Below are 16,817 nucleotides of genomic sequence, written 5' to 3' on the forward strand. Positions count from 1 at the left end.
AGAGAGAGAGACAGAGAGAGAGAAAGAGAGAGATCTTCCTACTCCAGCTATGGCCTAGGACCCTCTCTGTGACCACTGTGCACTGTGTTACTGGACAACTGCTGTGTTATTGTGTTATTGTGCTGTGCTCTGGCCACTTCCTCCCAGGTGGACTTTATTTTATTTTATTTTATTTTGAGACGGGGTTTCTCAGTGTAGCTTTGGAGCCTGTCCTGGAACCCACTCTTTAGCCCAGGAGGTCTTGAATTCACAGAGATCCACCTGCCTCTACCTCCTGAGTGCTGGGGTTAAAAGCATACACCACCACTGCCCAACTTCCCTGGTGGATTTGTTTTCTGCTACCTCCACTGCCCCTTGTCCATCCTGCCTGCTCAGCGTGTGAACTGTGTCTAGGTGGCAGGGCCTTGAAGGATGGATGGACTACTGAAACAAATTGATTTTCTGGCTAGAGCTCAGATCAGGTCACGGGTGTGTGGCTCCTGGGCTGTTGGCACAGCAGGACTAGCATGAAGGACAGAGCAGCTGATTTGCTGAGGGGTGACATTCGAATAGACGTGTAAAGGAAGGAGGTCGGGAGAAAGGTCTCTTACAGAGGAGCCACCTCTCTGGCCTGGTGGGATGTATGCATTATCCACAAGACTTGGCTTACTGTGGATGGGGCTGCATGAGGCTACCTAGGAAAGGCCAGAGAGGAAGGACCAGCCACAGGGACCAAAGCCCTGTGAAGGGACAGTGTATCCAGCTGTGTTCCTCTCTTCTTTGAGTTTGTGGGAGGTTGGCCTAGCTTTCTGGGTAGTACCTGGTCCCATGCCCTGGGAACTGGAGGGCACAGGGCCTGGGCACAGGCTGGAGAACTGCAGACATGTCTGCCTGCCTCCCTTGGCTCCCGGATGACTGTTGACTGGCTGGCCTTCCTGGCCCTGGGACCCCAGCTCAGACTGAGTGCCCAGCAGAGCCCAGGCAGCATGGTGCTCATGACTCACGCACAGCAATTGGATTGTAGTGGGTGCTGCTAGGCTCAGCGTGGTGGGAGTGCAGCGAGGGTACAGATGGCAGTGTCATCTCTGAGTGAGCCTGGGGCTTCTGAGAAGGCAGGCTTTGCGGCTGGGAACGCTGTTTCTATGCCAGAGGCTGCATTTATGCGGCGAGGGAAGGCTGAGGCTCGACTCTGCTGCCTGGGCCTTGCTGTGAACCATGGGAAGTTGTCAAAGTGTCTGAGGTCAGAGACAGTGGGCCTGGGTCTGAGGAGAGGGTCGGCCCCCAAATCCAGCAGGGGACCTATCTGTGTCATGCTGCTCTGGGGAGATGGGGGTTTAATCACAGGTCCTTAGCCCTGTGGGCCACTGTCCTCTGGTGGGTTCCTGTCTGCATTGCAAGGCTCATGGTGTGGGCTCAGGTCTGTCCTTGGCCTTGGCCGACTCCTGCTGTCTTAGGGAGCAGTTGGCATAGAGCAGGCTGCCGTAGTCTGAGGTGGTTTCTGTTTCTGCTTGAGCCCAGCTTCCACATGCCTCCCAAGAGGTGGGTGCAGTGAGAGATGGGAGACTCTGGTCCACCTCTGCGGCTCTGAGTGAGTGACCACAGTCCCTGGTCTCACTTCTTGCAGCTCATTTTGCAAAGGATTAGCCAGAGTCTCACTGTGGTGCTGCTGATCCTGGGTCCTCCACGTTGGGTATTACGTGCTCATCTTTCCTTGCCACTGTGTTCCCTTGTGTGATCACTAGTGTGTTGTCAGGGCTTGTGTGTTTCATGAGTGACAAAGCCAGGAATGATCTGGAATGCGCCTATTGGCTGGTTTCCCTCAATGTGTTCCAGGAGCATGGATGGCTTGTGTGCTTAGTTTAGTAGTCACTAAACTAAGATGAAGGAATCAGTTGTGGGGGCTGAGGCCACACCCTCCCCTCTGAGCTTGGTCACTCATGAATCCAATGGAAAGTTCAGCTCCTGGAAGCCTCCATTGAGAGTGGTCCCCACCATGGTCTGTGAGTGGCAGGTACATCCTGCTTGCTTTCCCAGCTGTCCTGCCCCCATGAATGCTGAGGAAAGCTGCAGGCTGGGCACCGGCAGCTGTGGTGGGCTGAGGCCTTACGCTCGGTCTGGGGCTCTCTCTGGGTCCCTCTGCAGGGTTGCTCATTGAGTCCTGTGCCTGCTTCTCAGGCAGCAGGAGATTCATTGGCGGTAAGGCTGACCCAGTGGCTTCTCTGAGCACCCTTTTCTACCTCTCCGCCCAGGTACAAGCTTGCTGCAGGAGGTGGTCTACCTGGTGAGCCAGGGCGCCGACCCTGACGAGATTGGCCTGATGAACATTGATGAACAGTTGCCAGTGCTGGAGTACCCACAGCCGGGGCTGGACATCATCAAGGTACCCGTGGGACCCCTTGCTCCACAGTTATACCTGCCCAGTGACAGTGCCTTCTCAGGGGACTCATGGGTGCTCATGGCAACAGCTGAGGGCCTCCAGGAAGTTCTAGCTAGCCAGGAGGGAGAAATTGACGGGTCTGAGTCCTTAACTCAACCTGAGTCCTTAAGGACCCTGGACAGTCAGGTACTGACTGATGTCAGTGTCAGGGAGTCTGGGAGGTGGGGAGGAAATAACTGCATGTGATTGATTGGTTATTGGCTGAGGGACTACCAGTAGGGAAGAAGGCTTCTGCTCCCTCATTTGTCAAGGGAACTGGGGTGGACATGATTGAATAAAATCCATGGTATCAGAAATGAAATTATCTAGGTGTGGTGGCTTCTCCCTACTGCCCCAGAACTGGGCTGGCTGAGACAGGAGGAGCACATGAGTTTGAGGCCAACCTGGGCTGAATGATGAGATCGAGCCTGTGTCAACAGTAAGAGGCTCTGTGTATTCTGCCCCGTAGAGGTATCTGGACCTTTCTTTTCATTCCATCCCCTGCTGCCCCTGTAGTTCAGGCCTTGCAACCCTTGCCTCTGCCTGCTTGTCTGTTTGATGAGCCCTCGGAGTCTGTCCCCTAGAGGCTTGTCCACATATCACGGCAGCAGATTCCCTCCTGCTCTTGGTCGGAACTGGGCCTGGCACCCGCAGATTGCCCTCCTGTCTGTAGTCTGTGCCGGGTCACAGTGGCTCCGCCATGGGAAACACTGGGAGTGTGCAGTGTCTCTGCTCTAAGAGCCCCCACACGCTGCCCCTTGTGCGGTAGTGAGCTGACAGTTCCCACCTCCGGACAGGAAGCTATGATGGTTACAGAGCTGGGGGCAGTGGGTTAGGAGGCAGCAGACGTCTGAGGAGTTTTCAGAAGGAAGAGAGGAACGGAGGGCTAAATGGACACCAAGACTCATGGTCCTAGGGGAAGCTGACAGGATGAGGGCCTCTGTGATCCTCCAGACTGCTGAGGTCAGAGTGGAGGGTAGCTGGAAGCTTTCAAGTTAGACAACCCCATGTTCTTATTGGCACTATTTTATACCTGTGTTTTGTGCTTCTCTTGCCCCGCTGACCCTTCTTCATTCTCAGCCACTCAAACCAAATCCCTATGTCTGTAAAGAGTCGCCCCCAAGGCTGAGGACCGGGATTCTCATTACAGCTCTTTGGGATCCAGCTGCCTGTGAGTCATGTCCAGATGGCTCAAGTGGATAGCTGGTTAGAGCATGTACTGAGTCCTGCTTGGTCAGGATCCTCCCAGAGCAGTTGGAAAGGCCCTGGGAGGGAAGGAGTGTGTGTGTGCATGCATGTGCACACATGTTCACACATGTATGTGAATATGACAGCCGTATCTTTCTCTGTAGGAACTGACATCTCCTCGCCTCATCAAGAGTCACCTCCCCTACCGCTTCCTGCCCTCTGACCTCCACAATGGGGACTCCAAGGTAACCTATCTGCATTTCTCATCCTCCACTTCCTCATTAAGAATCCTAGGCTTAGCCGGGTGGGGGTGGCACATGCCTTTAATCCCAGCATTTGGGAGGTAGAGACAGGTGGATCTATGTGAGTTTGAGGCCAGCCTGGGCTACAGATCAAGTTCCAGGACAGGCACCAAACCTACATAGAGAAACCCTGCCTTGAAACACCCCCCCCCCAAAGAAAAAGAATCCTAGGCTTCTAAAACCATGGCAGGTGCCTCTACCCCTGACCCAGGGTCCGTCTTGGATCATGTCTATAGTGTTTTCTCCATGCTTACCAGGGTGTGAGGGGTGTTCTCTTACATTGGAGGATGGTGCTTCATGTTCTTGTCTCTGTCCTCATTCTTAAAGTTACAGACCACCAGCCCTCACCAGGGCATCTGTCTCCTACTGATTGCAGTAGTGCCCAGGTAAAGTAGTACAGTAAGATAGTCACATGTATATCCGGCATACTCGGCCCATGGACCAGAGCATATCCATGCTGGGAACGAGCAAGAGGAGCCCGGGCCAGAGGAGGGGGAGTGACCCATTCTTCTGCTACCCACAGGTCATCTACATGGCTCGCAACCCCAAGGACCTGGTTGTGTCTTACTATCAATTCCACCGCTCGCTGAGGACCATGAGCTACCGAGGCACTTTCCAGGAGTTCTGTCGGCGGTTCATGAACGATAAATGTAAGTGCCAGCAGGGGTGAGCTCCGTCCTTACAAAAACCAGCCGGCGCTGGGGGTTCCTGGAAGGTGCAGTATGGGACGGCACCTCGCCCGCACCTCTGGGAGCCCACTATGCAGATGGGGCTTGTGTTATTACCACATGGTGGAGGTGACGAGGCTAGGGAGCTGTGGATCTTAGAAGTGGCAAGCAGCAGTGCAGGTCCTGGGACTTCCGAGTCCCCCCACCCCCACAGGCTGTTCCAGATACTCACCTACCCTTCCTGCCTGGGTTCTTAAAGAGGTGAGAATGAAAACTGTGAACTCAGAGGCCTGGAACTCTGTGCTGTGAATGGTAGAGACCAATGTGAAGGATGCTGTTGGGTGTAACTCATGGGGGGAGGGTTGGACTTCAGAGGCCAGGTAGTAACAGGGAACAGCACACTTAGGGAGCAGGGTGTGCTAGGCTGAATGCTATCCTGACCCAGGAGGAGCAGGACCTGGCTACCCCACCCCGCTGGTCTTCCAGGAAGTCAGGGACTATAGGAGGAAGCAGCCCCATCTCTCTTCTCTGTCTTTCTTCACCCCACAGGCCACCTGTCTCCTTGGAGCCATTGTAGCAGTTCCTCTTTGGCTGTAGTCCCACCTGCCCCCCCATCACCCCTACATCTCTGAGTCTTGTGGCCAGCAAGGGACTGTGATGTGCACCCAGTCATAGGAAAGGGCTTATGTCATGCTTTCATTAGTCCACTCTGAGACAGTCCTAGCCCTGGGCTCATTGGGGGTCCTGCAGGGAGGCTGTGAGGCAAGATGAGAATAGAATTTGTCAGAGTGAAGCCTCAAGTACAGCAGGCTCCAGGGGTCCTCCAGGAGCTCCCTACTCAGGCAGTGGTGTAGACGAGGTCCCGTAGAGTGGACTGGGCTGCATCAGGCACATTGGACTGCCTGTAGTTGGAAACCCACAGGAACCAGAGGCCCCCCGTGGTCTGTTTACTTCTCTTAGACATGATTTCAGCTGTGCCCTGTGTCCAGGGCTGGGTCACATGGGTGGTGAGAAATGCCAGCACCTGTTCCCCAGGGGCCCTGAGCCTTCTGCAGGCCCTGCCCAGCTTCTTTCCCTGTGTAGTATTGGGATGCCTCTTGCAGCCTTCCAGGTGTTTGAACAGCTCCCTTCTGGCTCACCGCATCGTATCTTCTAGTCCTGGCACCCATTCTTGTCTCACAGGTGTGTGGGAATGTCACCATAGTGACAGCAAGAGTCTGCCACATTCAGCCTGGTGTATTCTCAGCGAGAGCTGTTAACGTCTTCCCTAACACAGGTTTCCCTGTTCACAGTGGGAAGTCTCAGAGGTCAAGCCCATGGGGTGTATACTTCTCGAAGGCTGTATTCTTCTTGTAATACTCTGGGCTGTATTCTTCTCGAAGTGTGTGACGTTGGGTGCTCATGTTCCTTCCTCTACTCTTAGCCACTCAGTGACCACAACCTGGTAGCCTTTCCTCCTTGCCCAAGGTTCAGAGAAAGTGACAGCTAAGAGAAGGATCATTAATGAAAAAACCTTATTTCCTAGCAAGCATGGTGGCACAGGGATGTAATCCCAGCTGCTTGGGAACTAAGGCAGGAAGTGGGAAGTTTTAGGACCTGTCTGGGCTATAGAGTGAATTCGAGGGTAGCTTGCTCAACTTAGAGAGACCTTGTCTCAAAATGAAAACTAGGAAGAAGGCTGGGCATGCTTGCCTAGCATGTCAGGCCCTGGGCTTAATGTCCCCGGTACTGGGCAGAGCAGAGGACAGAGCAGAGTAGTAGACACTGTGAGGAAGGATTGGCATGTTGGTGGCCTGAGACTCACCCAGGTCAAGTGACATGCTGTGTGAAACCTCTGGACAGGGTCACTGATGCAGTCTGGTGGCGCTCTGTGGACAGTCTCCCTATGGCACAAGTACATGGGGGACAGTCTGTGGACAAGGTACTGTGTTGGCTGTGGACAGACACTGACCCGTGCAGCGTGAAGAGTACTCCAGAGGCCACTTCTTACTACGCAGGGGCTGTGTTGAGCTATACTAGCCTGCAGGCCTTGGATCTGCAGGCTTCATGGTCTCAGCAGGGTGAAGTACAGAGAGAAGCAGGGGGTCATGGCAGGGCCCCTTCTCTGGAGGCTTAACTCCCATCCGAAAACATGCGTCTCTTTCCTCTGTGACCCCAGGTGCAGAGGCAATGGGGGTACTCTTGGTATCCCTAGTAGCAGTCAGCATGCCTTAACTTTGTTCGTGGTCCTTGATGGCCTTCCTTGTACAGCATTTTGTGACCCAATGGGGTCCAGACCATTTGGAAGTCCTGTGTCTTCTCCTGGAGTGGGGAGAGGCCCCCGCTTTTTTTTTTTTTTACTAGGTTGCTTGCCTTCCTCCTGCCCCAGGACTTCATCTGCTTGGATTCAGCTTCAGCTGAACACATGGATCCAGATCAACGTCCAGGCCCCATTGTGCCCTGCTCTGCCCCTGCCCTTTCTTGAGACTCAGCTCTATGTATAGTGAGCAGATTTTCCAAGATGAGTTTTCGGAGGTCTTCTAGGTGCATCGGAGTGGGGTGTGTGCCTGTGCAGGTTCACTGTGCCCCAAGGTGACTCCTTACCCAGGGAGTTTGTATAAGGAGCCTGGAGAGTGGAGCCCCCTTGCTAACCCTGTGTCTCATATAGTTGGTCCTTTCCTGTTGCTCAGCAGGTTAGATGCTCTTGTATAGTGCCTCGCAGAGTCCTGCTCCAGAACCCCCTGCAAGTGGCATGAAGACCATCACAGGGCTGCACAGCTCAGCCAAAGAGATGGGTGCACATTGGAACTTGTCACAAGGAATATGATATAGGCTACAGACTAGGCCTAGTCCTCTCATGCCTGCTAAGGGCCCAGTCTTGATCTGGTGCTCTGACCAGGCAGGGCCGTGCTAAGGCACGTGTTGGTTGCCTGTGTGACAGTGCGGGGCTCCCATCTGTCTTTAGATCACAAGTTTCACTGGGAATGCCTGGAGTCAACCAGAAGTCATGGAGCAGGGCCTTGTTCTGGAGCTATCTTTAAGCACCCCACACTGCAGCTTACCCTACCCATCTCTTTGTCCTGACTTCTCTGACAGTTGTTTTTGCCCATTGGCGCTAGTGTACACACCACATCCTCAGGGCCCTCTGCCTTGTCAGGTCTTCAGGGCATCCATGCTCGGGTTGGGTGGGACTGACATAGTGTTGGCAGGAGCAGGAGGGGGGAGGGCCTTTGATGGTTTATTCCTTATAGGAGACCCTGCAGTTTCCTTCACAGCACCTGAGTAGGGGCAGGGCATTCCGTGGCCGGGAGGGGGAGAGGTGAGGGGGAAGATGATCGCCTGCACGGTTCCCTCTCCAACTGTGCCCCTTTCCCTGTTTCCACAGTGGGCTATGGATCCTGGTTTGAGCATGTTCAGGAATTCTGGGAACATCGTATGGATGCAAATGTGCTTTTCCTCAAGTATGAAGACATGCACCGGGTGAGTAGCCAGAGAGATGCTGCCTAGCGTGTCGAGGGACACTGTCCATGGTGCTGGAGCTGTCCGTGGTGCCAGGACCCGCTGGTGCTAGAACCAAGTGGAGGCATGGCCTGGTTATACAGAGTCAGAAGGCCACAGAGGGTGGCATGGGATCTGCACAATTTTTCCATGCCCAGGGATGCATGTGGGCCACAGAGAAGGCTTGGACTCAAGTCCCTGGTCCAGCGCATGGCCTCTGTCTGGATGGGTTGGTTCCCAGGACGAGTTCCAGATTGGCTCACTGTGGTGTGATGTGGAAAGCCAAGAAAAAGACCTGAGCAAGAGAGTCAGGACCTCTGCCACTCTCATGTGCTGTCTCAGTACCGTCACCTTGGTGACCGTTTAAGACAGTGTACTGGAGTAGCTGAGTCCCTTTGCCTTCTGCGTCCACTGTTGGGGTGCTTGTGACCTGTGAGTTAGCCTGTGGTGCCCCCTTCCTGTCACTACTGGGTGCTTAAGGAAGGAGGTTAGCATTGGCTGGCACCTCCTCGGTGTGGTTGTAGACATGGGGAACGCTCAGTGTGTGCGAGTGTATTGAGTGTCATGATAGCTGCGTCCTCTCCCAGGATCTCCGCTGCCATGCGTGGGTGTACTGATATTTCTCTGTGTCGTCTGTCTGTCTCTGTCTGCTTCTCGGCCTCTTGGTGAGATATAGTTTCTCTGTGTGTCTTTGGGTTTTGAAACTCATTCTGTAGACCAGGCTGTCCCTGAACTCAGAGATCCACTTGCTTCTGCCTTCCGGGTGCTGGGATTAAAGGTGTGCACCACCATCACCCAGTGGTTTCTTTCTTAAAATGGGCCAAGAGCAAACCTGGCCTTGATCTTTTTCCCTCCCAGTGCCTTACTTATCTTCACTTCACTTCCTGTTTCATGCCTCTTATTGCCCTTGCCCCACCACTTCGGTGCTATGCTGTAATTATCCTCAGTGATCCCCTACTTTGCTACGAAGTGATGGTGGATGTGTTCCTGTCACCTAGCCTTTTAACGACATGACCCATCTCTTCATTATCTGGCTGTCAAGAAGCCACCCTCATCTCTCCTCACCCCTTCTCTCAGATTCATTTTGTATTTGTATGTTTTATCTTGAATCCCTTGCCATTAGCGCCTCTCCTAACTGCAGATGACCACATGCCACAGGCCTCGGTCCTGGCCTCGTCTGTCATCTTTTCTCCCATTCAATCTCCTGCAGTCTCACTCATGGGCCCGGTCAGGAGCACTGCTGCCACCATGCACAGAGCTGTCTGTGGATGCCCCAAGACACGTGTCTGTGTGATCGTCCAAGGGACACTGAAGACTCAGGGCACCCAAACCAGCCTCTGACACCACCCTTCATGGCCTCAGCAGCCCCTCTGCCTTCCAGTGGTGCTCAGGTGGAATTCTCTTATTTCTCTCAGTGTCTCTTTTACACTGTGTGGCTCCGTCCCTAAATCCTCACACTTCCCCAACCATTCGTGCCCAGGTCTGCCCATCTTCTGTCTATGTCTGCATCTCTCCATCCTGTTACGGAGGCATAATCCCAGACTTGACTTCTGGCTCCCTTCCAGGCCTGTCCATCAAGTCCTCATCCTAGCAGCTGTGCCTCCTTGTGCTAAAATGCGTTATTATGTCACAGCCCATGTCGCTGTGGGCAATCGTCAGAGCTCCACAGTGCTTCCTAGTCCCTGAATACATTATCCCCACCACCACCTTGTTATTGCTTGAACCTGACCCTCCAGCTTGTGTTTCAGGCCTGTGTATTTGCTCTGCCCATCTAGAATGTTCTTCCAAGACCTACATAGGTTACCCTCTCTCCACTTTCTCATCTGCTCAGAGGCCACCTTGTCAGTGGCTGTCCTGCCGTTCCTTTGGATGTGTGTTCATGTGTCAGGCCATTGCTTTCTGAGTTATAGAATAACCTGCAGGGTGGAGACACCTACCCCCCTTCTACAAGAAGACCGGGAGTGCCACAAGGCACTGAGAGTCAAAAAACACCTGTTTAGGCCCTTGCTGGAGCAGGGGAAGCTGCTGCTTCTCATTGCAGTCCCTAAAAGTACACAGGCCTTGGGCTGCAGGGAGCCAGGCTCAAATGTCTTCTGGAAGTTCTGAACCTGGCAGACCGGGGCCAAGCCATGCTGCCCACTGTGCCTGGAGGAACGTGATGGTTAGTGGGAGGGGCTGGGACAGAGGTCAGACAGACTGGAGGTGGCGTTAGAGAGGGACACAGCTCTCTGTGGGCTTGAACATGACTTTGGATATCTGGTCAGGAACATGCTGAGGACTCTGGCCGGCTTATGAAGGGACCCTGGTGGTGATGGCTCCTGAGCAGAGAAGAACGAAGCAGAGGTTGTGGTGGTGTGGTGTCCACCACCTCCTGGCACCCTGTCCTAGGTGTTCTTTCTGCAGTGACTCTAGGCTGGGCTTGTGCATTTAGGGCCTATGAATACCAGAAAACATGTTGCAGGGGAAGCAGAGGGACGGCTTGTGCCATAGAGTTTGTCCTCACAGAGGGTGCCCACCACTTGGTGGGACCCAGCTGTCCTACTGAGAAAACTTAGGGGCACAATGGGCACCAGGCAGATAACCTCACTGACTACTGATGGCTGAGAATCTCGGGGTGGTGACCTCACACCCATGGGAAGATTCCAGGTAGCCTGGAGGCCCTCGTGTGCAGAAAAATCACAGGAGGATGAGTGTATTTCAGCTCACACTTTCAGAGGATTCTGTCCATGGTCTGATTTGATTCTGACCCTGTAGTGGGGTAGGGGCATGCTGCAGGGGTTGATTACTTCACGGAGATCAGGAAGCCAAGAGGGGCCAGAGGCTGGAGGTTCCTCTCAAAGGACCACCCCTGGTGACTATTTCTTCTAGCTAGGCCAGGCATCCTGGTTTCTCTTGCTTCCAAATACAGTCCCGCAAGCTTGGGACCAAGCTCCAGCACCTGTGCCTGTGGGTGACATTTTAATCAAACACACAGCTATTGTCTGCCTTTTAAAAGTTGTTTTATTTTTATTGTTTATTCTGTATATGCATGTGGGTTTGAGCATGAGTGTAGGTGTTTGTGGAGGCCAGAAGAGGGCACATTAGGAACCCGAAAGCTGGAGTTAAAGGCAGTTGTGAGCTACCTGACATGGGGACTGGGGCTTGAACTGCAGTCCTCTGGAAGAGCAGTGTGTGTGCTTACTGACTGAGCCATCTCTCCAGCCCCTGCTTTCTACCTTTTAGGTTCCATCAGCATCACCCCAAGGACAAAGCTTATAACAGGTGCTCCCTGAGGGATACACTCAACCATATCCAGCCACCGAAGTCAGTTGCTTTAGTGTCTGATCAGCATTGTGGATTTTTCCAGAAACCTCACCTGTAGTTAGGAATATCTTTGATGGAGATTAGGGGCCTGAGATTACTTCTGCCTCTTTGTTTTTTTCAAGCCAGGCTTTCTCCATGTAGCCCTGGCTGTCCAGAAACTCACTCTGTAGGCCACCTTCCAGTAGGTGAGGTGGGGCACAGGACACTGGAGCACGTGTGTGTGTGTGTGTGTGTGTGTGTGTGTGTGTGTGTGTGTGTATTCCAGAAGCTAGGTGGCAACGGGATCTTGCCAGAGATGGATGTTCTTTGCGGTTGCTGTTTATAAACAAGCTGCAGCTCTCAAGACCTTTTCCTTGTATCCCCACACCTCCCTCCTCTTCCCAGAGCCATGGGTTCAAATCCATGACTTGCAGGTTTTGAGGCTAGTGCCCCAGTCAGCATCACCTCCTGGCTGATTACCCAACTGGTTGCCTGAGTGCAGAGGAAGGAAGTCACAAATGTGGTTTCCAGCTCAACCCTGTGCCCTGGATGCTGCCTCTGATGGGCTGCTCTGCTGTCTGTCCTTGTCTTCCAGGACCTGGTGACCATGGTGGAGCAGCTGGCCAGATTCCTGGGTGTGTCCTGTGACAAGGCCCAGCTGGAATCCTTGACCGAGCATTGCCACCAGCTGGTGGACCAGTGTTGCAATGCGGAGGCCCTGCCTGTGGGCCGGGGTATGTGTCCCCTCCCTCCTCCCTGATCAGGTATTCCCTGTCTGTCAGGGACTTTCTGAATGGCTAATTTCTCTCTGGGCAGCAGCACTTGCTGGCCAGTGCCTGTTGAGGGCATGGTGTTCCAGGAGTAGGGCATGCCCTGTCCGCTTGCATACATGGTGCCATAGTTCAAGGGGGCAGCAGCTGTTGGGGCTGGTTTAGGCTCTGGGTAAGATGTGTTCATACAGGGCTCTTCCCCTTGGCTCAAGTAAAACACCCACAGAGCAGACCCAGGGCAGGGCTGTGGTGCCAGAGTGTTTTATAATACAGGCAGAACCCTGATTTAGCAGCCTTCCTTCTGGTGGCTGTTACTCATGAGCTGGGGTGGACAAGAAGATGGATATCATGTGACGACATGACCTCTTCCCTCCCTGACCCAGAGGATGTTGGCCAAGTGTAGGAGGGGACTTCTGGGTTTCGAGTGGCAGAGATGACAAATGACCCAGCCTCAGGGCAGCCAAGGATGGGTAGTCAGAGTCAGGGCTCTGTGGAGGTGGCCCAGATGGAGATGGGACACCTTAGGAGCACGAGGCAGTTGGTGGGCAGGCAGACTTTAGGGACGATGTTGCACACTGGAGTCACCGGGTCACTGTTGAAATCCCAGAGCCCCTGAGTCAGTTTCCCAGCTCGTCAGGGTGTGTGTTAGCTGCCGCTCGGTGGGGCAGCTCAGGCACTGACGTTCCAGGATGTCTCAGCAGTGGCCATGTTCCATAAATCCTTTCCAGGTAAGTATGGTCTAGGCCTGAAGCCAGCTACCAGCAGTGTGATTTGGAAACTTTGAGGAGATCAGGAGCTATGAAGGAAGATCTTAGGACTTGAGGGGAGGGTGCCCGAGGTGGGGAGAGAATCCTGGCTTTGATTGTAGCCTGGCTGCCTCCAGGAATGTGTCTTCTTTCAACTGTGGAGCAGCTATGGCTTCTGGACTTTGCTCTACATCCCAACTGCTGGAGGCCAAAGACAAGATGCTAAGGGTCAGGTGTACAGGGCCTTGCTAGTGAAGGCGTAACAACTGGTCCTTCAGAGAGCGGCTCACCGCACTGCATCCCTCGTCCCATCCCGTGTCTCCTGGCTGCATCATCTTCTCAGGCACTTGTTATTTTGAGTTTATTTGCCGTTCTTCAGTTTCGCTTTCATCAGATTTCGTTAACCCTGTCCGTGACCGCCTCCTCAGCCCCCTTTTGGTTTGCATGTGATGAGTGTGTGGTTTGTGCATAGCGCGCCAGGTCCCGTGTGCTCTGCTGAGTGCCCACACACTCCTTCAGAGGCGTCTGCTCTGTCACCGTCGGCCTTGGTTTTGCTTTATTTCAGTTCTGTGGTTTTGTTTTCTTTTAGCACATTGCCTCTTTACTCAGAAGATCGCCTTGAGGTGGCGAGGATGCAGGGGCTCGGGGAGCCGGCTGCATTGCTTAGATTTGGTTCATGTCACAGCATAAATTGTCTTGATTCCAAATCCTAAACCAGGTGGGTGACTCCTCTGACAAGCTCTCAGCTGGGAAAAAAAAATAACCGTGGAAAACTATATTTATAGTGTGGTTGGTCTAGAAGCTTCTAATTTGGTCCCTTTGGTATCATTAGAGGGTGGCAAGAACAATTTATTTTACTTTTCCAACACAGACAGATGATGTCTCATTACCACAGAGAAAGGCCTGATGTGTCAGGAGTTTTCGCTCAGCTATGGTGTGGCTGTGGCTGCAGATCTGCAGTCCTGCTGGGACAAATGCAGATGCTGTTGTTGGAGATGCCAAGGGTTCTGACTTCAGAACCGCCCCTCCCCCCAATCCCACTTGTTTAAAAGCACAAAGCCAAGACACCAGCCTCACTGCTCCTGTGGATGGGAGGTTTGGATTACAAACTCCTAATCCTATCCTCCCTGTGTTGTTGGCCTGGTTCTGGGACAGCAGCTGGGGCTGTGGGGAGACTCCCTCTGGAGTTGCGGTACAGAATTTTTGTGTATGACACACTTTGTGTCCAGCCTGAAAAGTGAGCTTGTGCCACGGATGTTTCATTCATGTTAAGCCTTCTCCAACTTGATTTGAGTTTAGGCTTCTAGAATCCTCCACCTTTGATGACTTCCTACTGGCCCTTGGGATGATTTTTTAATTTTTTTTTAATTTTTTTACCTTTTTCACATTCCCCAGAGGCAACTCTTGTGCCAACAGCCATTGGTGCTGTGGACCCGTGAGTCAAGGACTCCTCAGAGAACTGCCCTCAGCCCACAGTACTTCCTCTCTGGCAGGTTTATGGTGGGAACACCTGCTGTGGTAGGTTCTGGAATCCGGAGCAAGAGGTGAAGTCCCTCTTGGCCACAGGTGTGGTCCTGTGTGATGCTTGGTGCACAGTTGACGGAAGGTGGGAGTAGGAAAAGCTTCCCTCCAGTCTTAGGGACGTTGGGACATTGGTTCCACCCAAGTCTCACCACAAACAAGACTCACGTGGTCTAGCTCAGGTGGCCCATCCCACCCAGCAAGTCAAGTTTCAGAGGGGTCTAGGCCCAGATCTGGAAACTTGCGGATCCATTCCCAAGGCTTCCTTTTGTCCTGAAATTGGTGGATACAGCCAGCTCTACTCTGGTCTGTGTTGCAGGAAGAGTCGGGCTGTGGAAAGACATCTTCACCGTCTCCATGAACGAGAAGTTTGATCTAGTGTATAAACAGAAGATGGGGAAGTGTGACCTCACGTTTGACTTTTATTTATAATACCAGAAACCGCGAACTTGCATGCTCACGGTCCCCAGACGCTCTACTAGCTAAAAAGTCCTGTTTGCGTTCATTTATTCCTTGCTGGACACACTCTGGAAGCTGCGTGGAAACGTTTGGCAGGGGACGAGCCCAGTGGAGAGAGCGAGGAGTGTGATGCTGTCCACATCAGCTGCCTGGCCTGTAGCATTTGAGTCTCCATGTGGTGGCCGTGCCACGTGCACAGGCAGCGACAATGTCTGCCCTGCACCCCACGTTATCCACTGTATTTTATAGCGCTTTTCACTGGAAATCTAAATAAATCTCCGTCAACCAAATGCAAGTCCATTTCCGTGGGCGAGCAGGAGCAAGCTGTGCCAGGATGGCAGGAAGCTCTCAGGGTTCACTCTAATTTTTGTACTCTTTTCTCTCTAGGCACAGCCACCCCACCTTGTTCTGAGATCAAAGGATGGGTTGGGATCACATGGGGGGGGGCTGGAGAGGTGGGTCTAGCCTGTGGTCTAGCCAGTCTTCTAGAACCATCCTGCCGCCAAGCCAGGGCCTGTCCCAGGCCATTTTCAGAAACACCTCCAGCACGCAGCTCTTGGAGCCTAGTACAGAAGAGCCCAAGGAAAGGTCCGGGAGGGAAGCTGACCTGAGGCTGCAGAAGGCATCTGAAGGCATTGATGGCATGTCAAGAGTCCCCGCAGACACAAGAATTGGTATCTGCTACAGCCTTCTCTTGTCCCCAAAGCGGTGACTGATACATTCCCACTGGCAAGTGATACAACATGGCATGGTCCTAAAATTCCTAGTTGCTGTCACTTGCTCTCCAGCTGTGCCAAGGCTCTCACCTAGGAGACCTAGTCTGCAGGGTTGATGTTCTCCATGTGGATAGGATTGGCAAGCCTGCCCATCTGAGTGGGCACCTTGACCCTCAAGAGTGTCTGAGGAGCGATGGTCCTATGTGCTGCACACGCACAGACACACACACACACATACGCACACACACACACATGTGCTCACACACACACCTACTCCCGCTCTCTTCTGGCTCAAATTTGGCCCAGGTGATGGCCAGATGAGAGGCGGACCAGCAGATTCCTGCTGGGGACTAACTTGTTCTGTTCTTTATCAGGCTTGGAAGAGCCGGAGTGGTGGTGGGAGACTCTGGCTGTGGAAGGGGCCTGTGGTGGGTGGTCTCTGAAGCAGGTCTGGTTGCAGCTGGCATTACCTCTGTCCAGGGAAAAGCTTGTGTGGGCCGGGTGCATGACTCTGAGGTGGGCATGGCAGCGCCTTTTCTGTGTGTCTGGGAAGGAAGGCTGCTTTCTGTGAAATTTTGTTTCTATTTTTCTATTTTTAGTACTGTATGGATGTTCTGGAGTCACACATGGTACTCTGTGCTTGCTTGCATCTTTAATAAAAGACACCTCCCTGCTTGTGTGGCGTGTGTGCTGGGCGGAGAAGGGTCCCTGTACATTCTCCTTGAAGGAATGTGAGCCCAACCCCTGCCCTACCCCATCGGAATGGCTGCAGAGGGAAATAGCGTGGGGTGGGTTCTGATGAAGTAGAATTTGGTTGTTTTACCCCCGTGCAAACTTCAGTGGGCTGAAACCCATTTAATATTTCAAGAACCTTTGACCTGGAGTGAAAGGAAGGGTGAAGGGAGAAAGAAGAAACTGGGGGAGAGATTTTGGTGTTCTGAGGATCTCTTGTACCTGTGCAGTCTACCTGCCTCTGTCTCCAGCCTAGGGGATGGTGGGATGGAGACTGACCTGGTCCAGCCCTTCCTGGCCATCTCCCCGAGTCCTGGGGTGGGGGAGTCTGGGCACCATTTCCTCTGTAGAGAGGGAAAGTCCATTGTGAAGGCAGACTCTGGTTAGTAATCTTGTGCCTAGAAGGGTCTGCCCTTAGTCATTCCCAAACTGGACACACATCAGGGAGTCCAGAGGACGCAGGGAGATGGACTCCATTGCCTGCTCTACCTATAACCCTTTGGCTTAGGCAGGGACCACAGTCCTGCTGTGTAGCAAGTGCTGTGCTAGGCAGCAAGACGC

The 16,817-nt window shown here is 53.2% G+C and overlaps 1 protein-coding gene across 2 annotated transcripts in view; it reads left to right on the forward strand.

Annotated features, from left to right (window-relative positions):
* The window catches only part of Sult4a1 (sulfotransferase family 4A member 1), a 22,751-nt gene extending 6,552 nt beyond the window's left edge, over positions 1-16,199 (forward strand). The window contains exons 2-7 of one of the 2 annotated variants that reach the window (XM_026782665.1): positions 2,229-2,359; positions 3,748-3,828; positions 4,409-4,535; positions 7,918-8,012; positions 11,908-12,046; positions 13,418-14,649. In XM_026782665.1, the coding sequence (XP_026638466.1) occupies positions 2,229-2,359; positions 3,748-3,828; positions 4,409-4,535; positions 7,918-8,012; positions 11,908-12,046; positions 13,418-13,518 (674 nt within the window). In that variant the 3' untranslated portion in view covers positions 13,519-14,649. The other variant, XM_005354428.2, reaches the window with a different exon arrangement.
* The last annotated feature ends 618 nt before the right edge of the window (positions 16,200-16,817 follow it).

This window comes from Microtus ochrogaster, chromosome 15 (genome assembly GCF_000317375.1).
Source record: "Microtus ochrogaster isolate Prairie Vole_2 chromosome 15, MicOch1.0, whole genome shotgun sequence".
Taxonomy (NCBI): Eukaryota; Metazoa; Chordata; class Mammalia; order Rodentia; family Cricetidae; genus Microtus; species Microtus ochrogaster.